We start from the raw sequence: 23,768 nt of genomic DNA, 5'->3' as shown, positions 1-23,768 counted from the left end.
CCGATTTTTATCTCATCCCCGAACTGACACCAAAACAGCATCACCATGAAATCCATCTACCCAAGCCAAGTTGATGAGATTTCCTCTGTGTGTGCGTGTGTGTGTGTATGCGTGCACCTCCCTCTATACGTCTGGTTGGTGGGTGATGCAGATGGTTTCGACCCTCCCACCCCTCTCGCCACCCTCTCCACTCTCATAAGTGCTTGTTCATCTGTGCTCGCTCGTCATCAGGTTGATTAGAAGCGTCAAGCACGTTGTTGTCGTCATCGTCATCGTCGTCGTTGCGGTGTGTTGGCTACAGAGCCGCGCGCATATATGTTTTGATTAATGTGGACAGTGGACGACGCCTGCTTCGTGTCTCTTCTTCTATGCCTGTAGTGGGCTTTCACTTGTTCGCTCAGAGTTTTCCCATAGCAGGCCAGGCCGAGTTGTCGTTGTGGCATTTGGTTGATCACATCCGTTGCTATGCGCCGGTATGCGTGGAGTGGTCTTTGGATGGTGGTGATCCATTTTCTTCATCCGGTAACGCACCACCGCACGCACACGTGAGTGTCTGTTTTACCTTTTTAAATTGCCAAATGGTGCGTCTGCTGGGGCTAGTTATGCTGTAACTATGTCCTCTGTTTTTATGCAACATCAACGCGACAAACCGCAACACGATGATGATGGCACCATATCCTGATCCAACAACCTTGAGTAGGCTTTGCTTTACTTTGCTATTCCCCGATGGACAAATCCATCATCGCAACTCACTTGAAGTTTAGGGGTTAGTGTGCGTCACCAAGTATTAATTTCCACAAAGAAATGCCACATCAGGGAGCAGCAGCCGAGGATCGGCCGATTCGTTTTCAAAAGTTAGACCCCCCACCCTAACAGGCACCCAGCGGGTGGTTGGGGTGGATTTTTTATGCTTTTGAATTAATTAGAAATGTCATTAGGCAATTGTTGTTGTTGGTGCTGTTGTTTCGCTTCGTTTTGGGAGCGATGGAAAGTGCGAAGGTGTTTTGTTGTGATTTTCGTTGTTGGCCGATTTTTGGTTCGTGGTTCCCCCACCTCCCCTCGCTCTTTTCCTCCTCTCTTCACTACTTCCTTTTCTAGTGTGACGCTTTGCCGAGGGTGGCATGAATAGATATGTATGGTGCGGGCGTCTTTCTCCTCTCTTTTTTCTTCAAATATTTTCCACGCCACGTGCGTATCTCACCCTTCGCTGTGGCGGTGGCGGCGGCATCTCTTTGTGTGATGGTGGGGCTGGTGCCCACCGAGTGATCGAGCCGCCCGTGTTCCTCTTATAAATTACAAATTTTCCACCATCACTTTTCCGACGACATTCCGGCCACAGCGGCCTTGTCTCTCTCTCTTCCTCTCTCTCTCTCTCTCGAGGTGAGAAAAAGAAAGGTTTTTCCCCTGCCTCATTGTCAGGTCCGTCCGTCGACGACGAACTGATTAGCTTGACAAAGCGCGAAGCGGTGCGTTTGGTAACGTGGTAAGGGCATGTTGGTAGATCGCCTAAATTTCAACTCCCTACCACCCACCCACCCACCCTAAACAGGGTGCACTGTTTGATCTGCAAAAGACCACCCGGCAGCACACCAGCGGCCACTTTTCACTTTCCATTTCTCCCGGAAGAGAGCTCCCGGAGAGAGGTTGGAGTCTTCTTAAATGGCGCAACATAACAACTCGTGCCGGCAATCTTATGCTGCCTCGAGATCTCGTGCACGTTTTCCAGTGGCCAGCGCAGTGTCACCCCGCGCAGTGGCAACTGGCGGTGCAAATGGATCCACCAAAACCACCAAAAAGGTGTGGGTACCTTTGTATGTTCGCTTTTGCCGATCGTTCGCTCGTTCGCCTCTTGGCGGAAGTTGGTGTCACTTGTGTGAACTGTGTTGGATCGTCACACCCGAGGGGGGGTGGTGTTGTTGTTTTCAATTTTCCTCCATTCTTAAGCCGGGAGCAGCGGTACATCAAAGAGCCATCAGTCTGGTTTGAGCGAATTTTGGAAATGGAAAATGCAGGATCCATTTATTATTACTTTCGGACATTGTTTTCCATTCGGTTTTTTGCTTGTTTTCCACGCTTGTTATGCTGAGGCGCGTGCACCACACGCACATTACATTACTTGTATTTTGATTATCATTTATGATCATTTTTGGGGTAGATGAATCGCTTAGTGCGTCCAGCCTGGGAGTGGTCGCTCAGAACTCGGAAATCTTCCCCCGTGATGCGATGGGGGGTGATGGATTTTCCGGCTCAGCTGCAAGATTAATGACAGCCCACAACGGACAGTGGCAATGCAAGGGAAAAGGGCCGTCCCACCGCGCACGAGAGTGATGATCATTAAGTGGCCGTTCGCTCGCTCGCTCGCTTATTCGTCCGGTTCGTTGTCGCTTTGGTGCCTATGAAACGGATGTGTGGAGCTGAAGTCGTGTGTACACCCCCGTAACTGCACGTTTCCGATTAATTGTTTACTGTATCTGGTGTTGTAGATGGAACAGTTGCTAGAACAGGTTCTTACGAAAAAATGTTTCCGATTTCGCACCGAAACCGAATTCCCGTTTTAGATTCCGAAATCTTTTGCCACCGTAAACGTATTAATGAAAATTCTCCTTATCTCTGCAAGCAGCTCCGCTGGAACCATACCGCGTGGAAACCGTTTGGCTTTCACCCTTTATTGGACATAGTTGACCGGCCATGCAATGCCGGGGAGCCCCCATTGGGCCAGGTTCGCTTATTAGAACCTTTTATTTCCCCCGATCCAGGTGCATTTCCACGCTTACCGTTCCGGTTTAAAGGCCGGCCAGGGTTTCCACCACAAGAGGAGGGCATCAGCGCAATCAACGGAGCGGAACCCCCCCCCCCCCCCCTTAGTACATGTATCTGTACGGTGCATAAGTGTGTTTCGTTTGGTTCCGTTCCATTCTAGCTCCGGTTGGATTTGCAGCCGTTCAGTTCACGGTGCTTGAATGATGGTTCAGGTCTTTGGACTCCCCGACTCTGTAACCGTGTGTGTGTGTGTGTGTGTGTGTGTTGTGGGTTCCACAAATCATCCCCTTTTAAGCTGCAGTGCAGCTCGTTTTGTCATTGCGGGGATAGGGTGCATTCAGTGGTGAGTTCCTGTGCCGTTTGTGCGAACCAGCTACCAGACAGTAGTATGTTCGAAACAGTCCTCTTTACGTGGACAAAAAACCATGGTTTCCGGAAGAGCTTCTGAGTTTTGTTTTCCAAAAGGTTGGCTCCATTTTATGATGCATCGTTCGACGCTGGTTTTAGACACCTTTGGGATTCAATAACACTTAAACCTTTTTCTGTCGTGGAAATTTCGATCAGCAATTTTAAAGTGTTGAAATGTTACTCTGCAAACTTGGAGTTTCATTAATGTTAGCCAGTATTCTATTTCCATATTACATACTATTCGTATAGCATGCAGAATACATTAGCACCGATAATATACCTCTAGAACCTTAGTGTTTTTGTTGTTAATAAGTGTTCATAAGGTGTTTATAATAAGATGTTTTTAACCCTCGGTTGGGCACCCGGCGTTTACCCCTTTGTTGGGCACCCGGGTACCCGGGTACCCAGCTCATGTACATTGCCTAGTTAAGGGGGGGCTTCGGTATTTTATTTTAATTCTTCGCATTTACTTTTTATAATTTTATATGACTGCTTATCCTTTCAAGAGTATTGTGTAAAGTTTTGGGATCAATCGAAGCAAAACTGACAAAGATATTGATTTTTGAAAAACAGAGTTTCATACAAGGCTTAACGCATCTCGCAACTTTGAATCGCGATTCCCAAAACCTGCGTTTTCAAAGTCGGTGCCCATCGTAGCATAAAAACTACTGGTCCGATCGATTTGAAATTTTGAACACTTAATCTGTACACTATTTGCCAGGTAGCCCCGTCAAGTTTTTGTTAAAATTGTTGATACTTTTTTTTTGATAATTCTTTTAATTATATAAAACTCGTTTTTTGAGGCAACATCGATAAAAGTAACACTTTTTCAACTTTAAAAATCTGCCAAAAATCGAAAAATAGGAAATTTAACAAAAACTCAACGGGGCTACCTGAATAAACTTATAATCTAACAAAAAAATACCCATTTGTATGTTTCAGATGACCCAGCACGTAGCTACGATGGGCACCGCAAAAAGTACATTTTTGCAAAATTGCCTTTCTCGATTGGATGCCATGAACGTAGTTTTGATCAAATCTTCCCCAAAATAGAACCAAATATTCTTGAAAAGTTGTAGTTTAATTTGACATTCACTTGTAAAAATTAAGTTGAATGGTTTCTGCACTAAAAATCGTCAAAAATAAGGCTTTTTTGAACCCGAAATAACCAAAGCCCCCCCTTAAGTGATTGTTCCGCCTTTTTCATCAGTTTTATGGCAAAAATAGTGCACAAGAACTAATTAAAGGGTCTTGGCAAAGTGTTTTTGTTTCAAAATCAAAACAAAATGCATTAAAAAACAATAAAAACAAGGAACATAATATCATTGGGACCCCTTCACACGGTCATTCTCTACCGAATACATCGCATAGCAAGCATTAAAATCTAAAAATGATGGTATTTTTCTGTAATTGTTTCAATGAAATTAATTATTTCTTCGAATAAAACTGTTCTGCCTCGTAAAAGGATCTTGCATAATCCACACAATTGATACTAGTGATGCTGACCATGGTGACCGACATAGCAAACACTTTCGTCATATCATACCATTTGTGCGAATTGATGTTGCAGATGTGAAAGGTACATAATTTTTAGTAAGCGAGGAATGCATAATGCGAAATAGTAATTTTTCAAAACATAAGCTGCCATTTTTAAGGTATTCCTCACAAATTTACGAGCAGCTATTCATATCAAGGTACCTTCACGATTACACAATACATTCGCGCAAAGCTAACAGTGTAGGGTAAAGAAGTTTCCGTGTATTTCAAAATGTATTATTTTTTAATCTGTGACTTATTAGATTACCACCGGGCAATCATTTTCTGGCTATCAGCCAGACAAGTATTCACGCCAGAGAAGTAGAATATTTGATGTCTTACCCGGGAGAAACAGAATCTTCACAATCGATCAGCTACTTGCCATTAGTTTACTTGGTATTATCGCAGAACTTCACAAATGTTTGAACTTAGCAGGGAACAATAAGCAACAAAATCCTTTTTCCGTTATCCGCGTTATCAATTGCTTTGTCACATTCATATAATTTTTAGAAAACAACATGTGAGGTGTGCAAAAGTATTATGAACGGCGACTACTTCATCCGCAAGGGGGAAAACATCCTAGTTATCTAATTGAAAATTGCAAGAATGCGCAAGTTGTAAGATTAGTTTTTAAAAAAGTTGAAATATAGAGCCTTTTTTGGTAAAATGAAATTCACAAATACTGAATCAAGTACAGGGTATATGAATCTAAATTATCGCGGTGGCTTCCATTTCCATCAGAGCTTTCCCTTGCTATATTTGTTTCCGGGGTCAACCGAAACCCCACCTTAAGTCTTTTGAATTAAAATAAACGAATGGTTTACTCATATGTTATGAAAATGGCATTGTACAAACCATTTTTAATCAGTATACGAAATAATTTATAGGTGGAATTGCACATAAAGGGCTGAATAATGTGTTACTTATTTTTCTCCTATTGCTGGTGTTATAACGCAACAATAATTGAAATTTGAATTTATTTTCATTAAAATATTGCAGTTTACTTATTTAACAATTGACAGACCCGAGTATATTGATAAATGTTGATCAAAAGTATTGTTTTGTGTTTATAAACATAGCTCATATGCATAGGCAACGCGTTGGGTACCCGGGTACCCGGGTACCCGGGTGCCACTGGGCGTATGTTTTTTTTTAACGGCCCATAATTACCTTTAAATATTAGTTATCAAAACAATTCCAGTGCCAATTCGGCGTGAAATGAGTTGTACTTTGGGGATCCGGAGTTTCGCGAAAAAATATTTACGGGAAGTCATTCATTTTTTCGCTGAAACTTGAAATGGATACCCGGGTACCCGGGTGCCCAACCGAGGGTTAATCAGGTATGGATATGTTGATGGTTATATTTATTCACATATTGTGATGAAACGGCAACTTCAATTGCTTTCGCTGATCACCTCTTTTAAGGGGGGGGGGGGGGTGGGGGTGGGGGGGTGGGGAGGGGGTGCTTCGGCATTTTATTTAAATTCTTCGCATTAACTTTTTACATTTTTTTTATGAGTGCTTATCCTTTGAAGAGTATTGTGTAAATTTTTATTGTGGAAAATCCGCCTTTCATACAAGTCTCAAAGCATCTCGCGACTTTGAATCGCGATTTCCCAAACCCTACGTTTTCAAAGTCGGTGCCTATCGTAGCACAACACTTTTTTTCTATATTGGATGCCATGAAATCAAATCTTCCCTAAAATAGAACCAAATATTCTTGAAAAGTTGTAGTTTAATATGACATTCACTTAAATGAAACAAAATGGCTTGACATGCATCAATTAGAAGAAGCTATGAAGAAACTACCTCTAGATGTTGATTATATTATTTGCGTGAAGAAGCATAATGTTCATAGTACAAACATGTTTATGACATTGTTAACAGAAACTACTTAAAAGCTGCTAGCGACATGAAAAATAAACTTATAACATGAAAACATGAGCGACGTGACAAAAAAACTTCAATAAACCTGACGCCGAAAAGGCGAAAATTAAGACCAGATAAAAGCAATTCCATATTCTACTTAAAACGCAACAATAAGACGAATGCTTCGCGAAATTACCACCGTTCACGCCGTATCGATGCAACGCAGAATCCCCAATGATGGTCTGCGGCCCCATCATCTGTTCCGTACAGACCTCTTGCCCCGTTCACCTGTATCGAGCAGACGATAGGTCACAGCAGGTCCGCGGCTGGCTTAAGACCGGTTCTGGGTTATGAAAAGGAATGCCCAGAATGTTGGTTGGTTGGCCCTGTTCCTCGATCCTCAATCGAGCATCGAGCCACACCAGGTCAGGCCAGACTCTCTTGAGGGGGTGCAAAACTGTAAACGAGTTCCTCGGTGCGGTGCCGTGTGCAGAGAGCGCAGTGCGTATCGCGCTGCCACGGTGAAGGTGTACCTGTGGCATGCACATGCAACTTACTCCCATGAAAATCCCGTTGGCAGAACATGGCGGAAAAGAAACCGCTGTGCATCACCGGGCAATCGGGAATGCAAAACACCGCCAGTCCGCCAGTGGCCAGAAGCACGTGGATACCGTGACTGAATGGAGCTTTAAATCGTCGCGAACCGGCACCTCTCGTACCGGTGTTCCTCTTCAAGAAAAAATGCTTTAAAAAAGTCTCAGCTAATCGAAAGGCGGCTAACAGCTCCAGGTAGCCGAGACCTGGGAGCAGATCATCCGCCGAAGACGGGTGGAACCAGAGGATCAGCTTTGTTTTGCTCGCATCTTCCGCCGTATCGTTCCGTTTTTTTCTGCCACGCATTAAACTGCATCTTGTCTTCTTTTTGTTGCTTCCCGTTCGATGTTTAAAGGATCGCGAGTACATTATGACTTCCAGCGTATGTTTTTCGTTCGTCGCCATCGTCGTCGTTGTTATTGTGGTTGCTGACGTTGATTATGTTGCAATGGAGCTCTAACGGAGCATGATGGCATGCTGTTCCTGTTCCACGCAGCCAGCCCGTGCGTGACAGACGAGTGTGTGGCGCCGCGTTAGTATCGTCAACCGCAGCAGGAATGCAGTTCCCGCGCAGCGCACGTGTCTTCCGAGTTGCATAAACCTCCCCGGGGACTTCGTTGCCTGTTTTGAGTTTTTTTCTTTCGCAGCATACGTTTGTGGTCGTCGATTTCGATTCGCAATCACATCGGAAGACGACAAGAGCCAGCAAAAGCGAACCATTGACCGAATGAATACCAAAATACGTCATCGGGGCATCATTTGTGTGTCATGCGGGAGCATTCCAGAGGTTACGTTGATTCGGGCTAAAATCAGCCTTATTATTAAGGATTTTTTGTGACGAAATAATGCAACTATATTTTATTATCTAACTGCTATTAAAAACAAAAAAAAATCCATTAAAAATCGTTGTCGTAATTTGGGGAATATTCACTGTAGAATACAGCTATGATATTAATTTCAGAGCGGTGTGTTGTTAAAAATGCATTTTTCGCTATCTTTCGTAGCTTTTTGCACGATCATCTGAGCTCCTTGGTTAGACAGGAAGGTTTCTAGGTAATCCCGTAGAGTTTTAGTTAAATTTGCAATTTTCCAGGTTTTGATAAGATTTATAACTTCAATTTGTGATGATTTTTACGATATTGCTCTATAAAAACATGTTGACATAAATATTAGAGACAAAGCATAGGACATTTCAAAAGTTTCTGCTAGATTTTATGCTGCGACAGACATCGGCTTTAAATACGTAGATTTTGGGAGTGTAATGGATTGAATCCAACAATTTTACACAACACACTTGGAAGATCCAGCATTCAGATCAAGTATAACAAATAAATATAGGAACGAAGTAAAACACCTTAATGCGTAAATATCGCCCGAGTTAAGCCGGATAGTTTGGTGATTTATAATCCGCCCGCCAACACCGCACGATCGTCGCTTTCGTGGCTTTAATTGCGGAACATTTGCATGTTATACTGGGACATTCTGTGAGTTATGTTTGTTGTTGTTGTCGTTGTCGTCGTCGTCGTTGTCGAAACAACTCATTGACCCCCAGGTTGGAAAGCGCGTTGTTTGCCATTTCCGTCCCGCCCCCTCCCCATCGCCCTGGTTAAAGCGCAAAAAAACCATCCGGCCCTCACCGCGCCCGATGGTCATAAAACGCGCTCTCGATCTCGCTAATGAAAAGTGCACAGCAAGCGGCACCCGCTCGAAATGGCTAATTACCTTACTTTTTTCGGTTTAGTTTGGTTGCTAGGGACGACGACGGCTGGCAGCAGCTGCTGCTACGTTTTTGGCGAGCTCTCTTTAAGGCCCTTGCCCAGCTTCTAAGCGTGCACCGAGCACGGGTCCGGTTAAGTTTCTCTTTCAGATCCACCGAATTGGTTTCTTTTTCGCCGAGATCCGTCATGTACTTAGCGGCACAGCACTTGTATACGCACACACACACGCACGACATGTGGTGGATTTTTTTTTTGGTATTTCGCGGAGGTGACCGCTGTGCCGAGTGTGAGCGACCACCGACCGAGCGCGGTTTTGCACGACATGTTTCCAGCCCGGAACACGCAGCATATGCGGCTGCGAAGGAAGCAAAGATGGAGAGAGAAGAGACCGGCTTATCGCGACACGGAAAGAGAGGGAGGTGTGTAAGTTCACTTACTGCGACGCCTGGAACCTGGCCCTCAGGTGCGGGGTGGTGTTCTCCTGATATCGATTACCACCGACGGTTCGACTTTCAATCAGAGATTAGTTCAATCTCGGTTTCATCTGGGCCTACCCGGTTCGCTTTAATTGACTTTCCCTTCTTCAAACGTCCGCCCCGGGAGTCACTTCCATGTGGCAGCGACGAGTCATGTTTCGGGTGCCCGGCACGGAACTCACGGGAGTCTTTCGGGAGTCTTTTTTTTATGATTTGCACCGGCGTTAATTACTGCCACATTCTCAGCAGGGTGTCATCGTGCGTGTGCGTGTGCGTGCGTATGTGTGGGGAGGTTGGTGGTTCCATTTCATCGAGCCGAGCCCGAAAGGCGTCAGTTCCCCGGTGACTTCCGCCACAACACAACTTCCGCAGCAATGGCGCCCAAGTGAATGGCGCTGGCGGTCGCTTTGTAGGGCTCCAAACAGTGGCTTACGGTGGCCACTTTCCGGGGCCCAGCCGGGCTCCTCCTGGTTTGATCTGCCTGGTAAGAAAGTGGTTTCTTCCTACTTGATGGTGGTGGACCGCAAGGAGAAGGAGAAGAGTTGTTGTGGACGACATGACGACAAGTGAGAGTGACTCCCGGTGCGGTCCAGTAATTCGGATTTCCCTTTGACCAACTACTACTACTACTGGCTACTGGCTGCTGGTTAGTGGCTCCTCAGTAGCTCCTCACCGTAGGCTCCTTCCGTCACGCTGAGGAGTAATTTATAAATCAATGTCTGGGCCGTTAGCCGATGCTAAATGGGACTGGCCGACAGACGCAGTGTGCATGACGCAGCATGACGGATGACAAGATCGTTCGAGGTCGTCTGCAGCCCCAAGCGAGGACCGACGACTGGCCATTTAGTCGCTGGGCCTATGAATGCTACCAGTTTTACACGTTGCCAGTCCTCTCTCTCTCCTTCAGTCGTAGCTATGTACGTTCCCTCGGGCGTCCAACCGGGGACATAACTGCATTTGCATCTGCAGCAGGAATCTGGCGATCCCACGACCAGCCACTTCGTTGATCTTGGTCCGGATTACCGACCGATGGTTCAACCTGATTTATCGGTGTGTCCGGAGTGCGTGGCGTGGCTGGCTAGCGATTGCATGTAGATCGAGCCGTCGATAAGATACCTAGACCTTGATTTCCGGGATGCTCTACACCTCCCCCGGGTATCGATGTCCAGACCAGATGGAGCCTGGCCTTGGCCTAGGAGTCCATCGGGACGCAGCAGGAGGACGACAGTCCCCAGATCGTATCTGTCCGTTCGGTGGCATGTTACCTGTCATCGGTTCGAGGTGTTTTCAACGGTAATTCCCTGACTTCTCGAACCTCGAACATCCATTAGGAGGATCGCTTCGCCTTCGCCTCGTGTGGTGACCACCACACTTCTGCTCCAATTCGTGCTAACCTATCAGCGAGCTTCAAGATCTTGTCTTTATGCTTATCCCCCCAAGAGTCCGATGACATCTTGGATAGTGAGATGCGTCCAACAACATGCCTCCCGGTGTCTTCGATGTACAACGAACCGGTTCGACTCCCGGACAGGGATGACTCTATATTCCGTCATTTGGAATCGAACAAAGTACTCGCCGCGTCGGCGGCTCTCGCTAATGAAATGCTGCTACCTCACTTAACCAGACGCAATATTGTGCTGCGTGTCGTAATAGTTTTGGAGAGTTTTTGGACGGCGGTGATGTTCCAGCGATCTGTCCGCATCACCCTGATCATCACAGGGCTAATCGAGTTTTGAGTATCTGGAATCTGGTATCTGGCATGGCGATTACGCAAAGCGCAAGGGTGTAATGATTGTGTTTTGTGGTAATTGTTTCGTAAAACTGTCAACCTGTTAGTCATTCTGCTTCGTTTCGTAACATTCGTTTGGAATGATTCGGAGGTCGGATGAAACGACGATTGATTACCGCAGAAAGACATTTCCTGCGTTTGCGATAACCTGTAGCCTAGACCGTTTAGAGCGGACTAATTGAAACAATGTTCCATCTGAAATGAAAAAACCGTTACATTTTTCATAAATTCGTCGCAACAAATGGGAATAACTTAATGTTTATTGTTGGTTGTACGCGTACCAATTTATTGTCTAACGAATAACATGGTACTTGAGTAATGATTGCTCCAAAAGACTTCTATCGGATTAGTCAGATGTGGTGTTTGCATCAAATAATATTCAACAATCACTTATCCAAGTCGTGTTAACTAAGGTATTTGATCATTTTAATCTTCATGACTATCGTCACTCTTGTTGTTAAATTCAAAATTAGTTCGGGATCACCACTAAAGTCATTCGCCTATCAATGAGACAACAATTATTGCATTTAGTATTTTCCAGTATATAACCCTTAATTTCGATGTTGAGGAACAAACTACAATCAGATGCTATACTAATAAGTAATCTGGAATCAAATATAACGCTATTTTACGAATAGCATATGTCTGGAAACGTATTGGGTGTTTGCTCATGGACTACTTCAATAAAAAGACTCTGGAAATTTTAGAGAAAACGAATAGTTCAAATCACAATAAATGTTAAACTGTTATATTGAATGATTGCTCTCTATCATGCTCAATATAATGTTAAACGCAAATTGTTACATACTAGTTAAAACATTAGCAAGAAATCCTTTATGTCAATTTGTGATTTTGATGAAAAATCATCTTTGACCCCACGACCTGCTCTCCATTGATTTCATCCAATCGGATGGACGCAATCCATCATTTGCCATTTGGGAGTGTTTCCCAATGCTGTTAACTGCAGTAAAAAGCGGCTGCAATCTGGAGCCTTTGGAGTGTACCATAAATAAGAGCTTTAAACTTGACGGAACAGCAACAACAGCTTTTGATGAAGTGCCCGACGGGGCCCAAAAATGGCCAGAAGCCAGTAGCTCTCTATCACGGTGTCGTCACGCATGAAGGTAAACGCTCTAACCGAAACCCCAAACGTTCTACCGACCTGCGTTCAGAATCGCGCGACAATTGGAATGGAGCTCACGCCTGGGTGCCAGGGTTTTAGAGGACAAACGCAAAACCCCCCGCTGGCGTACCACGGTTTCAATGGAGTCACGAAATGTGGTTCAACTGGTTGATTAAAACCATTTTATCACACCCAACGTTACAAACCAGACCAGACCAGCGCCACCCTAACCGAGTAGCCATCGCCATCCTCGGTCACGGTTGCCTAGACACCCGCTGGTCCATGCGCCCATGTTGCAAATATTGATGCATTGTCTCCGGCGTTTATGGTCGGCAACATTCGGCAACTGTGGGGGGGCGTCGAAACGAAACGAAAAAAACGGTTTGTGCTACCGGAATCACTCGGCCGGCCAGGCGTTAAATGTATGCTGCGCTGGCGGCCGATGGGGACCGGATGCCAAACGCTCGACTGGTTAAGTGCGCCATCGTGTGCCATCATGGCGGCGTTGCAGTACCACGAGAGAACGTTCACTTCCTGTGTGGAGGAGACTCGAACTGTCGAAGTGCCAATGTGCGCCTTCAGATGCATTACTTTGTCGTGCGTAGGTCGCGTTCCATGTTTAATCTTGCCCGAAACCCTGCGTGTGATATCGTGATTGAGCATTCCGTGTGCCGGTGCGTGCGTGAGTGTGAACACGCGTCAATAAACACGCGTGCTGGTCATCGACGCACTGAAGTGCACTTGAGTATGATTGGCCCATAGACACGGCAGGGGTGGCAGAGAAACACCGGGAAGACATTCGTAAGTGGCCACTTAGTTAACGAGCCGCGATCGTGACTCGATTTGTGTTTTGGGAGAGTTTAGATGAGCGGTCGCGTTCCAGGATCGATTCCGGAAATCGGAGTGTCACGAGCAGTCGGGGTGAGGCACTTGACTTGAGTAAGAAAGAGAGAGAGAGACCGGGTAGCATTGGAACGGAGAAATGGAAAATCTATCATTTTTAACACCACCGTCCGAAGGAGGGAGTTTAGAATAAACAATAAACAGATTCGTTGGGACTTGGAGAGGAGCTGCAACCTTTTTGAACCAGACTCAGTGGAGTTGCTCCTCAGTGATTGATGGGAGGAAGGTACTTTCACTGCTCACGATGCTTCAAGAGCGAACGCACACAAAAGCGCATTAGCTACGGAGTCGTGACTTGGAACTTAGAACACTCCCAGCGGGCAGCGTTGCCTTCAATTAATTCACGAGATCATTATAAACAGTCTTAGGAACAGGTTGGAATGAAAGCGACGATGGCCTGACCAGAAACAGAGTGAGAGATAGAAAGAGAGAGAGAGAGCATCAATTTTCCAAGGTCCAAAACATTCGAGCACCGGTTTCAAGGTCAATGTCACATGGCCGCCAGCCAGCGAGCCAGCCAGCGAGCCAGCCAGCGAGCCAGCCAGCGAGGAAAATTCCGCTTTTCCGGTTTTCCGCATTCGGGATCTCGCCACCGGGAGTGGCGCATGCGCATGCCAAAGGGGGGAAAGCGAGCGAGAATATTCGCTTCGCTTTTCCGATGGCGCTGGTGCAGTTCACGTGATGACACTCGACAACCGACCGGTGACGTCACCGGAGGTGGATGCCGGCGCCCAAACCGCAGACAACACTAACCTACGACCGGCTGCTGGCACGTCATGAGGATATCGATTTTCCCGGAATGGAATTTCTCCCTGGTTTTAACACTGAACGCCCGCCGTGCCATATGTTTAGCGAGGTTAATGTACGCGAATCGGACCACCCTCCAGGCGGCAGCACCCCGCTGCACCGCATCTATCGATCATTCTGCGGCTGCTGCTGCTGCTGCTGCTGCTGCTGACGATGACCGATTTTAAGGTTTTTTCCGGCTTCGACGGACCGCGAAGGAAACGCGAACCAATTTTCGCGTATCGCTTGATTTGGTCAAATCGGTGCCTTTGGTGCTGTTAAACCTCCGCACGGACCTTCATTTTCGTTTTCATTGGGATTTTTTTAACGTCAAATTTAAGCTTTACCACCTCCAGCCCCTTCCCTTTTGATATGGTCACGGTCGCGGTTGGCGCGTTGGTGGCTGCTGTCTAATCGGATTAGATTGGAAATCAGTCGCGAGTTTGCGATTCATTAGGGTGATTATGGTTGAGTTGTTGTTGGTGGTGGTGGTGGTGCGTTTCCTCCTGCCACGCCGCTCGTGGCGCTTGATTTGTGGAGTGAGGTGGTTGGAGGAGGAGGCTTTTTGGTTGTTGTTGTTGTTGCTGTCGTTTGCTGTTTGTCGCCGGGGCTCGTGGCCAAATTGGAAGTAAATTAGTTGTTTGGCCGGATAACTGGCGTACAAATAAATAATTTTCCAATTCAAGCAACGGTGGTGGTAGACAGTGTGCTGCTGATTCGTGAAGTGTGTCCACTGTGCTTGGCTTTGGGCTTTTGGGGCGAACGACTTTAATTAGTATGAAATAGATTTGCAGGACCTTGCATCCGCCTTATTTTTTTTGGTTACTTGGAGTCTGATCATGGTTTCTGGACGGTCCAGGTAGGGAGCTTTTTGGGGAAATAACTTTAAAGTTTGCACCATTTTAGTCTTCAACGGACAAATCGTGAAGTGAAGCAAATGGTTCTAAATCATTTATGTTTCACTGTTGCAGCCTTGACTAGGGCGCATGGTTTTTTCTTTAATGCGTTTAAGAATCAAAATGGACGCTGCTACAGTAAATAGGACGGTCAAAACATGGATTCATTTTAAATGATCACTCTTCAGCATAGATACTAAGATATAGATTAAAGTATACACAACACAAAATACTTAATTGAACCAACGATGAATGTGCGAGTAATCAAAATCAAATGAAGGTTTATCACGAAACGTTCTTGGCAGCAAAATTATGGTCTTGGTTTAAAACGGAACTCATATCTAAACGTTTGATGCTAAATGAAGCGAACGCTAAACAAAAACTCTTAGGTGCAGAAACAGACTAACCAAGGCACGAAATATTGTTTCCTCTACAATGATTAATCTTTTGCACGAATCTTGAGCTATCGACATATTACCTTGGTTTGCGTGCCAAATTCTATTTCCGGACAAGTGAGCAACGCTAGAAAAGGCAATAACCTCTTTCCTGGGTGCTCTTTCTGCTTGATTTACAGCTTTAAGCATCTCGAATCATTGATTGTTTTTATAGACTTCTTTCCAAACTTGCTTAGGGAAGATGGATTTTTCTGTAGGAATTTTGGCTCCTTTCTTGGTTTACCAATCTTCCGAGGGTCTTCTATTAGCACAGAGGTTTTTCTATTTGCATAGGTAGTGTTCTTCTTTCGTTTTCCATGAAGGTCGTCTTCCTTGTTTTGTACCGGCGTCTCGAGCCTTCGATCATTTGTCATCAAATTCTATTTCACACTCTTCACCGGAACGCTTCAACCAACGTTGGTGGATTTTCAACACTTTGTTTGGCCTCAAGATTCGACACTTGTTCGCGGTATTTGGACATGTTTTAGTAAATCATTTTCCATAGCAACCATATTTAAATTAAATCAAACCCTTGAGACCGTGAGAAATTTTCATCTGAATGTTTAAGTACTCAATATCTTTTATGGTTTTGCCTGGTATATTAAATTATGCTTGCTTAATCATTTGCCAGATAACAGCGCTGTTGGCATGATACGAGTTAATCCGTTTGCAAACTCATTTTTTTATGGATTGCGAGATGTAACATTTCCATTCACATGGTACCTCCAGCCCGAACCCGAATTCAATATATTTAAAAGCCATTTGATGCCCAATCGGTAGTTGTTTGGATGTGGAACAATAGGAGCATTAGTTGGCAACGCATTGAATGGCTCTCTGCTAACAAAGAGCTTGCGCAATACACGCCAACGAAATAGAAGAAGCGAAAAAAAAAACAACAACATTTCCTTTATCTCAATCTCTCCGGTGAGAAAATGCGCTCCTGGCAGACTAGAGAATGAAAGGCTTTCCTCCCTCACCCACCCATCAATCAAAGGGGGGCCGCCACCGTCTTCGGGATGGTTGCGACTGACAGCCAACATCTTAATTACGGTACCAAGCAGCAGATGCGTAACGAGCTGGATGCGTGCCTATTGCGCCGAGACTGTGTGGGGTTCGCCCATTCGCCCCGCCTGGAATTAGCATATCAGCTCCCTTCCCGAAGCTCGTGGAAAGTGTACATTCTCTTTCGGACACTTTTCCTCCCCGGCACGGCCGGCGTCGGCTGCTCGGTCGCGCTCGGCGTTTGATTACGAGGAGGGCATCAGTGTCGAGGGCGGTTGATATGAATCAATAATGACTTAAGCTCTGCGGGACAATCCTCCACGGGCCTGAATTGGCAGCCACTACTAGGCCACGGGGGTTGTTCACACAAATTATGTCACGCGGTTAAGAAGCTCTCTTCGCTATCTTGGAGCGCTCGTATGTGCGATTCTCGATGTTCTCATTCCACCGATCCGTCGTCCCCGTTAGTGCCGCCATTTTCTCATTACGTATCCGGAGGCCAAAGATCCATCTTCAGGTGCATCAGTGCACTTTGCCGGCGACTCGAAGGTGGGATTAGTGCATGAAATGCAGGGCGGGAAAAAAGGGAAATCCATGGAATCTGAAACACTTCCCGCACTTGCACATTGGTTGCCATGGTATCTATGTTATTGGGACGTGTGAGACCTGCACTCGCGTGTGTGTGTGTTACTGACAGTTGGTGACCGGACGACGTTAGCGCTTCACGATGACACTCGACGACTCGTCCACTCGTCACCGATCGTTAATTCTTTTTAAATATTCATTCAAACCTCAAACTCGAGAGCGCTCGAGGATTTTATGGTAACATTACTTTGAACCTTTGACCAAAACTCTCGAATCGGGCGGAGCGGGGACGTACCCTCCCCCATTTTCCTTCCTGACGAAGAGGAGAAGGAGGAAAACGTATTTTTTATTTTTGCAACAGCACCCCACCTCGAAAGAGAAATCCTTTCCTGACGACCACGACGAGGAATCCGCGCGCGCTGATTTATGAGTTTTGTGATGCACTTACGGTGGGTCCCCAGCATGTGCGCGCTGATAAGTATCGGGTCTTTAGTTGCCCCGCGGTAGGTGCGAAGGTGCGACCTGTACCTGGTGGTTTTTTCGTGGTTTAATTGGCCCGTTCCAAGGAGCAACCTGGCCCTTTCTACAGCAACCAGCCCGTTCCGTGGTCAGGCGTTATTCTTCGCGCTTTCAGCACAGCAAAAGGACACCTCTGCATGTGTGTGTGTGTGTGTGTGTTGATGCATCGGACATAAAGCGAGTTTTGATTCACTCCGCAATGCTCTGGGTGAAAGCGGTTCAAAGGTAGCCAGCCAGCCTTCAATTGCCACCATTCGCAAATTACACGCCGTGCGCGGTGTGCGATCAATTCCATAAATCTTGGCGCGCCCTCACGCAGTGCGCGATCGCGATGCTATCAAGAACGGTTTTCTTTTGATGCGTACGGAATGCGTGCCTCTTGCTCCTCGCGGTCCTCGTTGCACTTTTCTCTCACCACCGTTGGTATCTCGTTGTTAACAGGCGGGTTTTAAATTGTACTGGAATTTAAATTTACTTCTTATCGCGCGCAGTTTTGCTGAATTCATGTCGCGATCACGTCGCGTAAAGGAATCGATCGAGGAATCAGGAGCCGTTTAGCCGTTTTTGCTATGTGAAGAATGTTCCAAACGCCTCACCGCGGCCGTGGCGCACCTTCGTTGCTTGGCACTTAAGGCGCAGGGTTTCAGTTCGCCTCGATGCTCACCAATCCATCGATCGATTACTCGGGCGAGTTGGAGCAGCTGGAGCGCGAGAACAATGCGATTGTTTCATTGGTGGGTAATTAATTCCTGTGAGACACCCCCCACTCACCCCTGAAGAGAAGGGTGGTGCTAGTTACACCCACCTCCCGATCATCGATGATGTCACAGTCAATGGTTTGGTCTTTTCAATTACCTCTTTGAGCTAGAAATACAAGTGACAGGGGAGGGAATGCAGCAGCAGCAGCAGCAGCAGCAGCACTAATCTGCAGTAAAATTCCCTGCAGATAGCCCAAGCCCAGCACACGCCTTCGATTGCCGCCATGTCAATTGCATCAGTACCACTCCCTGCTACCAGCACGCCCTGAGTGTAGGCGACCGTGTCGTTTGTAGGTTGAGGTTAGAAACTGGGTTAGTGGAGACGACGTTATACGACACCTCCTCCTTCTCCTCCAATAATGGATCACGGATCGATCGTTCCACGGAGCGACAACACTTGAACCGCGCTTGCTGCCACGCTGCTAATCACTCCAAAGCGACGAGGGAGGGACCGGCGTCTTGCAGTGTCCCTCTAAGCGAGGCCAAGGTTTCGCGTGAAAATCGCGCCCGTGCCCGTGTGCACGCGCTCGCGCTCGGCGAAGGTCCATTTCGCAAGTTAAAAGCCGCCGTTGAGCCGCATTTCCGTCCTCCGGAGGCCATCACACAGCACACTAGATGACCGGTGTGCGCGATGTCGATTCGGAAAAGGGGAGGGGTGCACGGAACTGGAGCAATACCCTCGGTTGGTGGATGGTTTAGGTTCAATCGACGACTTTTGGAGGTTACGTCGCGTTACGTGCGGCGCGGTGTAATGTGGCTCTTTATGGTGTACCTTCCGTTTGATACTAGAAAGTAGGTAAGGGCCACCGAAAGTCTTCGTCTATCGTCGACAGCTTGCTTTGATGGGAAATCGAAAATGGCAATCAAACCGCCGCAAAGAGTAATGCACTTACGACGCTCAAGGTCATCGAGGAACATCATCGCATGGAGCTTCGAAATGGTTTCTAATTCGTGTATCACGGAGGAGGCGACGCCGGAGTGCATTCATTATGCGCCACTGGCAACAAGATTCTTCGGTCCAACGGAGCATTAACTCATGAGTTCCTAATGAGCACGATGTGCTGAATTGTCACGATTCCTATCCCCTCCCGCCAACGTAGGGACCTCATTTGCACAAGATAAGTTCAGCAACTGAAGTACTTCCATTAGTAATGTCCGATCCTACGCCCGGGATGACCCAAGACACAGTCTTAGGATGCGACAACCGAGGTGATCGGTCTTAATTGACATTTCTCTCTGTCTTTCTCGGTTTGCTGCCCCAAAACAGGATTGCAGATTGCAACAATGTAGTCGACTCACTATTAGTTTGTTCCTCACTTGAATAGCATCCAAGTGGGTGTACTTTAATAAAAAAAAACAAAATGGCCGATAATTAAGTGACTTGAAGGTACATAATGAAGCACAGGAACAAACGACAATCGGTCGCCACCGGTCGTCTGGTCGGCCGCCAACGCCCAAGTGATATTCAACGTCGACCCCGTAACCAGTAGCCGTCAAACATGGACGCGTGATGTCGGGTCGGATCGCTTGATATGTTGCCAAAGGTGGTGTGCTCTGGTGCGGCACGACGCGGTGACGCAGTGTTTTGTGTATTAAATTGTAATCCACTTCCAAATGCCTCTACTGTTGCCGCCTCGGACGCTGGATTTGTGTGTGTGTGTCCCTCGGTGCTCGCCCACTCGGCTCCGGATGGCGTAGGTCGGCCTTTTGTGGCCGCCCGTGTGTGTGTGTGTCGGCCAGTTGTCGCGACAGATCGCCCATAAATCAGGCTATGGTCGAGGATAAGCGGCTCGAGGGTTTTTTGGTCTTGGAGTCGGTCTGACCTTTCTGATAGGCTTGGATGGGATGGGATGGACCATCATCCTAGCTGCAGCTAGAATGCATGGTATTCCTCCCGGAGCATCCTCGGTATCAGCGTTTTCTTTTGGGCCCTTGTTTCCATGTGCCTTCAGCTCGATCCATGGTGGTCCGTGAATTGGTCACCGAACCGGTTCCAGGGATACTGATTTCGGTTTTGCCTTTGGCGTTGATTACGGTGGCGCGGAGACAGCGACAGCGAGTGTTGAGTGTCGAGATGTATCGTCCCAGATTACGATTGGATGCAACGCTCGAAGACAGGTCAAGTGTTTCTCAGCTCGGCTTCTCCGTCATTGTTGCACACCCGGGTTTCAGGCGCTCGGTGGAACAGGTTCCGAGATGCTTAAGTTCGGCGGTACGGGGTCTTTTTAAGTCTGGGATTTTCATCTGTCATCATATTGTAGAAGAAGAAGCTATTTCTTATGATAGAGAAATCAGCTTAAGAACACACTGATAGATTCGTTTCTGACTTAGGGGCGGCGTATACGTCAGATAGAGAGGGATATTAATTAGCGGAATGTTAATTCGTCCGTACGTTCTGCTTCGCTAGGAATCCAATAAATCACGACGACGGCCTATATGGATTGGTTTATCACGAAGCGCGTATGTTAATAAGATGTGACCTTCAATCTCCTCTACGATCATGACAATTTGGTTCAGACATCTTCATCATGAGGTGTTGCTGACGATATCCTCTATATATAGATCTGTTCGCAACGTTACAGAACATTGGGGAATGATCCTTATTGACTAGGCATAGACTTCTTAGCCTTCATAGCAACAGAACATAGTAACCTACACATTTTTTAAAGACTGAAGTTGTTGGAATGTACCAAATAGTATAATGATCAACCGTGGGAATTTCCCAGTTTTGGAAGAACAATGGTCCAGAATTCGCTTGAATAAACAAGAATTGTTATTAATCTTTGATGAAGGAACCTACTTCCTCAATATTCTGCCCAATAAAACTGGGGAACCACTCGTCTCGAAAGATGCTCAAGTAAACAGTTTCCTCTCGTAGATCACACGATACCTTAATTGCATTAGATTGTCATGCCGTCCATGCTCCTCGATTGCGCCAAGTTTTAACAGCTCTCTCCGTTTCGTTATCTTCCACAGATAAGGAGCTGTGCGTACCGTCGACCCAGAAAAAGGTGAGTACTACTGTCCCATCACAGATCGCGTTCTACAAAGGCTTGTTTCGCTACAACAAGATGAACCAGCGCGTACATCAACAACAAACGACGCAAGAACGGGTGAAAACGTCGCGACCATCTCAGTCGGTAGGGTGACAAACGATAGCCACGGTTTCACATCTCGGTAGTCATCTCATCTCTGTCTTATCTTTCGGGCCCTCGAGCTTCGGGGTTTCACCATACGTTGGTCTGGCGCGCTGGCCAAACAACGTTGTCCGCGATGCTTCATCTTATTTTCGGAGATTTTACCCCATCGTTCAGGCATGGCACGGAGGCACTAACAACCAACACTTTAGATGCGATTGGCCAACGCTGTGTTATTAAATCACATCTGATTAAAAGTGTGAGATAAGCGCGCTAGGCTTTGGCTTATCGCGATCGAGTAATTACAGTCCGCGTGCGCCCGGCACGGTTAGGACGTTTAGAGAGTGGCCAGTCTGCGGATGCCCCCTTGTGTCTGTCATTCCCGTTAGTACGGACGGTTAGAAGAAGCGGGTTTTTTGGTGGCTGCAGAGAGGCATTTTTTGACTGCAGCTCAGGTATGATCGTACGCAGGAGTTCGACTCCTCGGTCGGTGCGGCTGAGTAAACCGTCACGGTCAAGTTCGTTCGTAGAGCGCATTGGTTGCTGGCTGACCGGTGAACCGGTGGACCTGGACCATCGTAGACCTTAGACCGAAGACCGAAGAGGCTAGCGAACTATTGCTGCTGTTGCCTACAACCGTTGCCTGGTATGAAGTTTCACTTTCAAACACTAATTTCCGGGCGCTTTCGAGACGCACATAGTGGTTGCGGAGTTTACAGCACTATAGAGCCCAGCGAGTGCCGAGGCGTCCGTTTGGCGAACTAATGCGCTTCTAATGCGCTAATCGTTCCCTCGATCGCAACCATCGTCGCTGGAATGATAATTGAATTAACGAAATACATTCGACAAGATTAACACCCCTGACGCGCGCGCGCGTATGCCATGGCTCATCGGCAGTTCCTGTTTTTGGTGCAGGAGATTCCTTTCGAATGGTCGGAGCTGGAGTGAAATGCTGCGAATTTTAATTATCATGTTCACTTCTGCGGCTTTTATCGCGCCGTTTTGCACTATCGCTGCGTTGCTGGAGGTTTTTTCGTCGTCGCCGTCGTCGTCGTCGTCAGTCGTGCGTCAGTTGGTCAGTGACTTTCGACTTTCTTAAACCACGATTCCCGCCGTCTTGCTGCTCAAAGAGACACACGCTCCGTATAGCAAGGATCTAGGGGAGGGTTTACGATCACCAGCACCGCATAAATTGAGTCGTAGTCGTCGGCAACATCCCCACGATGCATGTTGCCCGCCCGATTCTAGCGGCCAGGAATCCCGGAGACTCACGGCGGTCGGTTTTACGATCGATAATTTGAATGAAGCTCCGCATGATCCGCGGAGAATGGGTGGTCGGAGAATCTCCTCGACTTGAAGATCGAAAGGTCATCTCGGCGGTCGTGGTGGATCGAGATTTCCACGGGATCCTCTAAGGGATGAATATTCGTTGTAACGAATTACCGAGGCTCCCGCGGGGCCCTTCAGAGCTTATAGGCGTCCCTATAGGTGCCTTAGGCGAACCGAAAGGGCCAAAGACGGTGTCACCTGCATGATATGGCTCCTCTTTCTTCTCCTTCTCCTCCTCCTCTTCCTCCTTGTTACTATTCTTCTCCCATAGACCTGCAAGGGGCACGGTACCTCCGCCTTAAAAGACATGAATTATGACTTTATTCTTTTATGTTTCTAATTGGATTGAATTCATCGACGTATTGAACCGAAGACGGCGGCGTGCATTCGTGTAGTTGACGCCCGGGACCCTTTGTCGCAGATGTCGCGTTGCGTTCGCGTGCCTCAACTTCTCTTTCCCACTTTTTTATAGCCGATCCAGAGCCCTGCATCAGGCGGAGGGTGACTGAGTGAATCGATCGTAAAAAAAATTAAATACTTTCCGCCTCAACTCCGCACGCCATGTCCGATATCCAATGGTTGCTTTGGTTTGCGCCGTAATTTTATGCGTTTTTGATGCACGATCTAAGCAATGAATACAGAGAATGGGGCAGAAACGATCATAGCAGTTCAAAGAGCATCATCGATCGTTGTCCAAATACAATTTGTCCGCTCATTCATGGCGAGTGCCCGCACACACAGACACACACACAGACACACAAACACATCATGCAACCTGCAACGGGCTATCAAGCCTTTTCTCCCGGAGGGACCGCTGGGAAAAGTGGGTCAAACCCGTTGGCATTGACAGTGAGAGGCAGCAGCCTAACTTGGACCTGACTTCTTAGTTAGCAATGGTCCGGGAAGGGGGGGGGGGGGGTACTGGAGAAGGGGTAATAAAATTAGCGACCCGCTGACACCTGGCAGGGAGTTTAGATGCTCCTCCAGCCTTGCCTGACTCGATCGAGTGACCCATTTATGATTATTGGCATGTTGCGTTGGCCACAGCTTTGCGCACAACTTTGTATGCCGCCTGAGAGGTTGTTCGCGTGAGAAGAACATGAACATTTGCATGATGTCGGTGGCATTGGTGGTGGTGGTGGTGGT

General features: G+C 47.0%; 1 protein-coding gene across 3 annotated transcripts in view; it reads left to right on the top strand.

Moving 5' to 3' along the window:
- The window catches only part of LOC125959804 (protein spire), a 134,301-nt gene that overhangs the window by 18,974 nt on the left and 91,559 nt on the right, over positions 1–23,768 (top strand). For all 3 annotated transcript variants that reach the window (XM_049692751.1, XM_049692752.1, XM_049692750.1), the window contains exon 3: positions 21,133–21,167. In XM_049692751.1, coding sequence (XP_049548708.1) covers positions 21,133–21,167 — 35 coding nt within the window. The remainder of the gene's footprint in view (positions 1–21,132; positions 21,168–23,768) is intronic.

This window comes from Anopheles darlingi, chromosome 2 (genome assembly GCF_943734745.1).
Source record: "Anopheles darlingi chromosome 2, idAnoDarlMG_H_01, whole genome shotgun sequence".
Classification (NCBI taxonomy): domain Eukaryota; kingdom Metazoa; phylum Arthropoda; class Insecta; order Diptera; family Culicidae; genus Anopheles; species Anopheles darlingi.
Note: the sequence above shows the minus strand (reverse complement) of the source record. Positions and strands in the feature narration are given on the sequence as shown.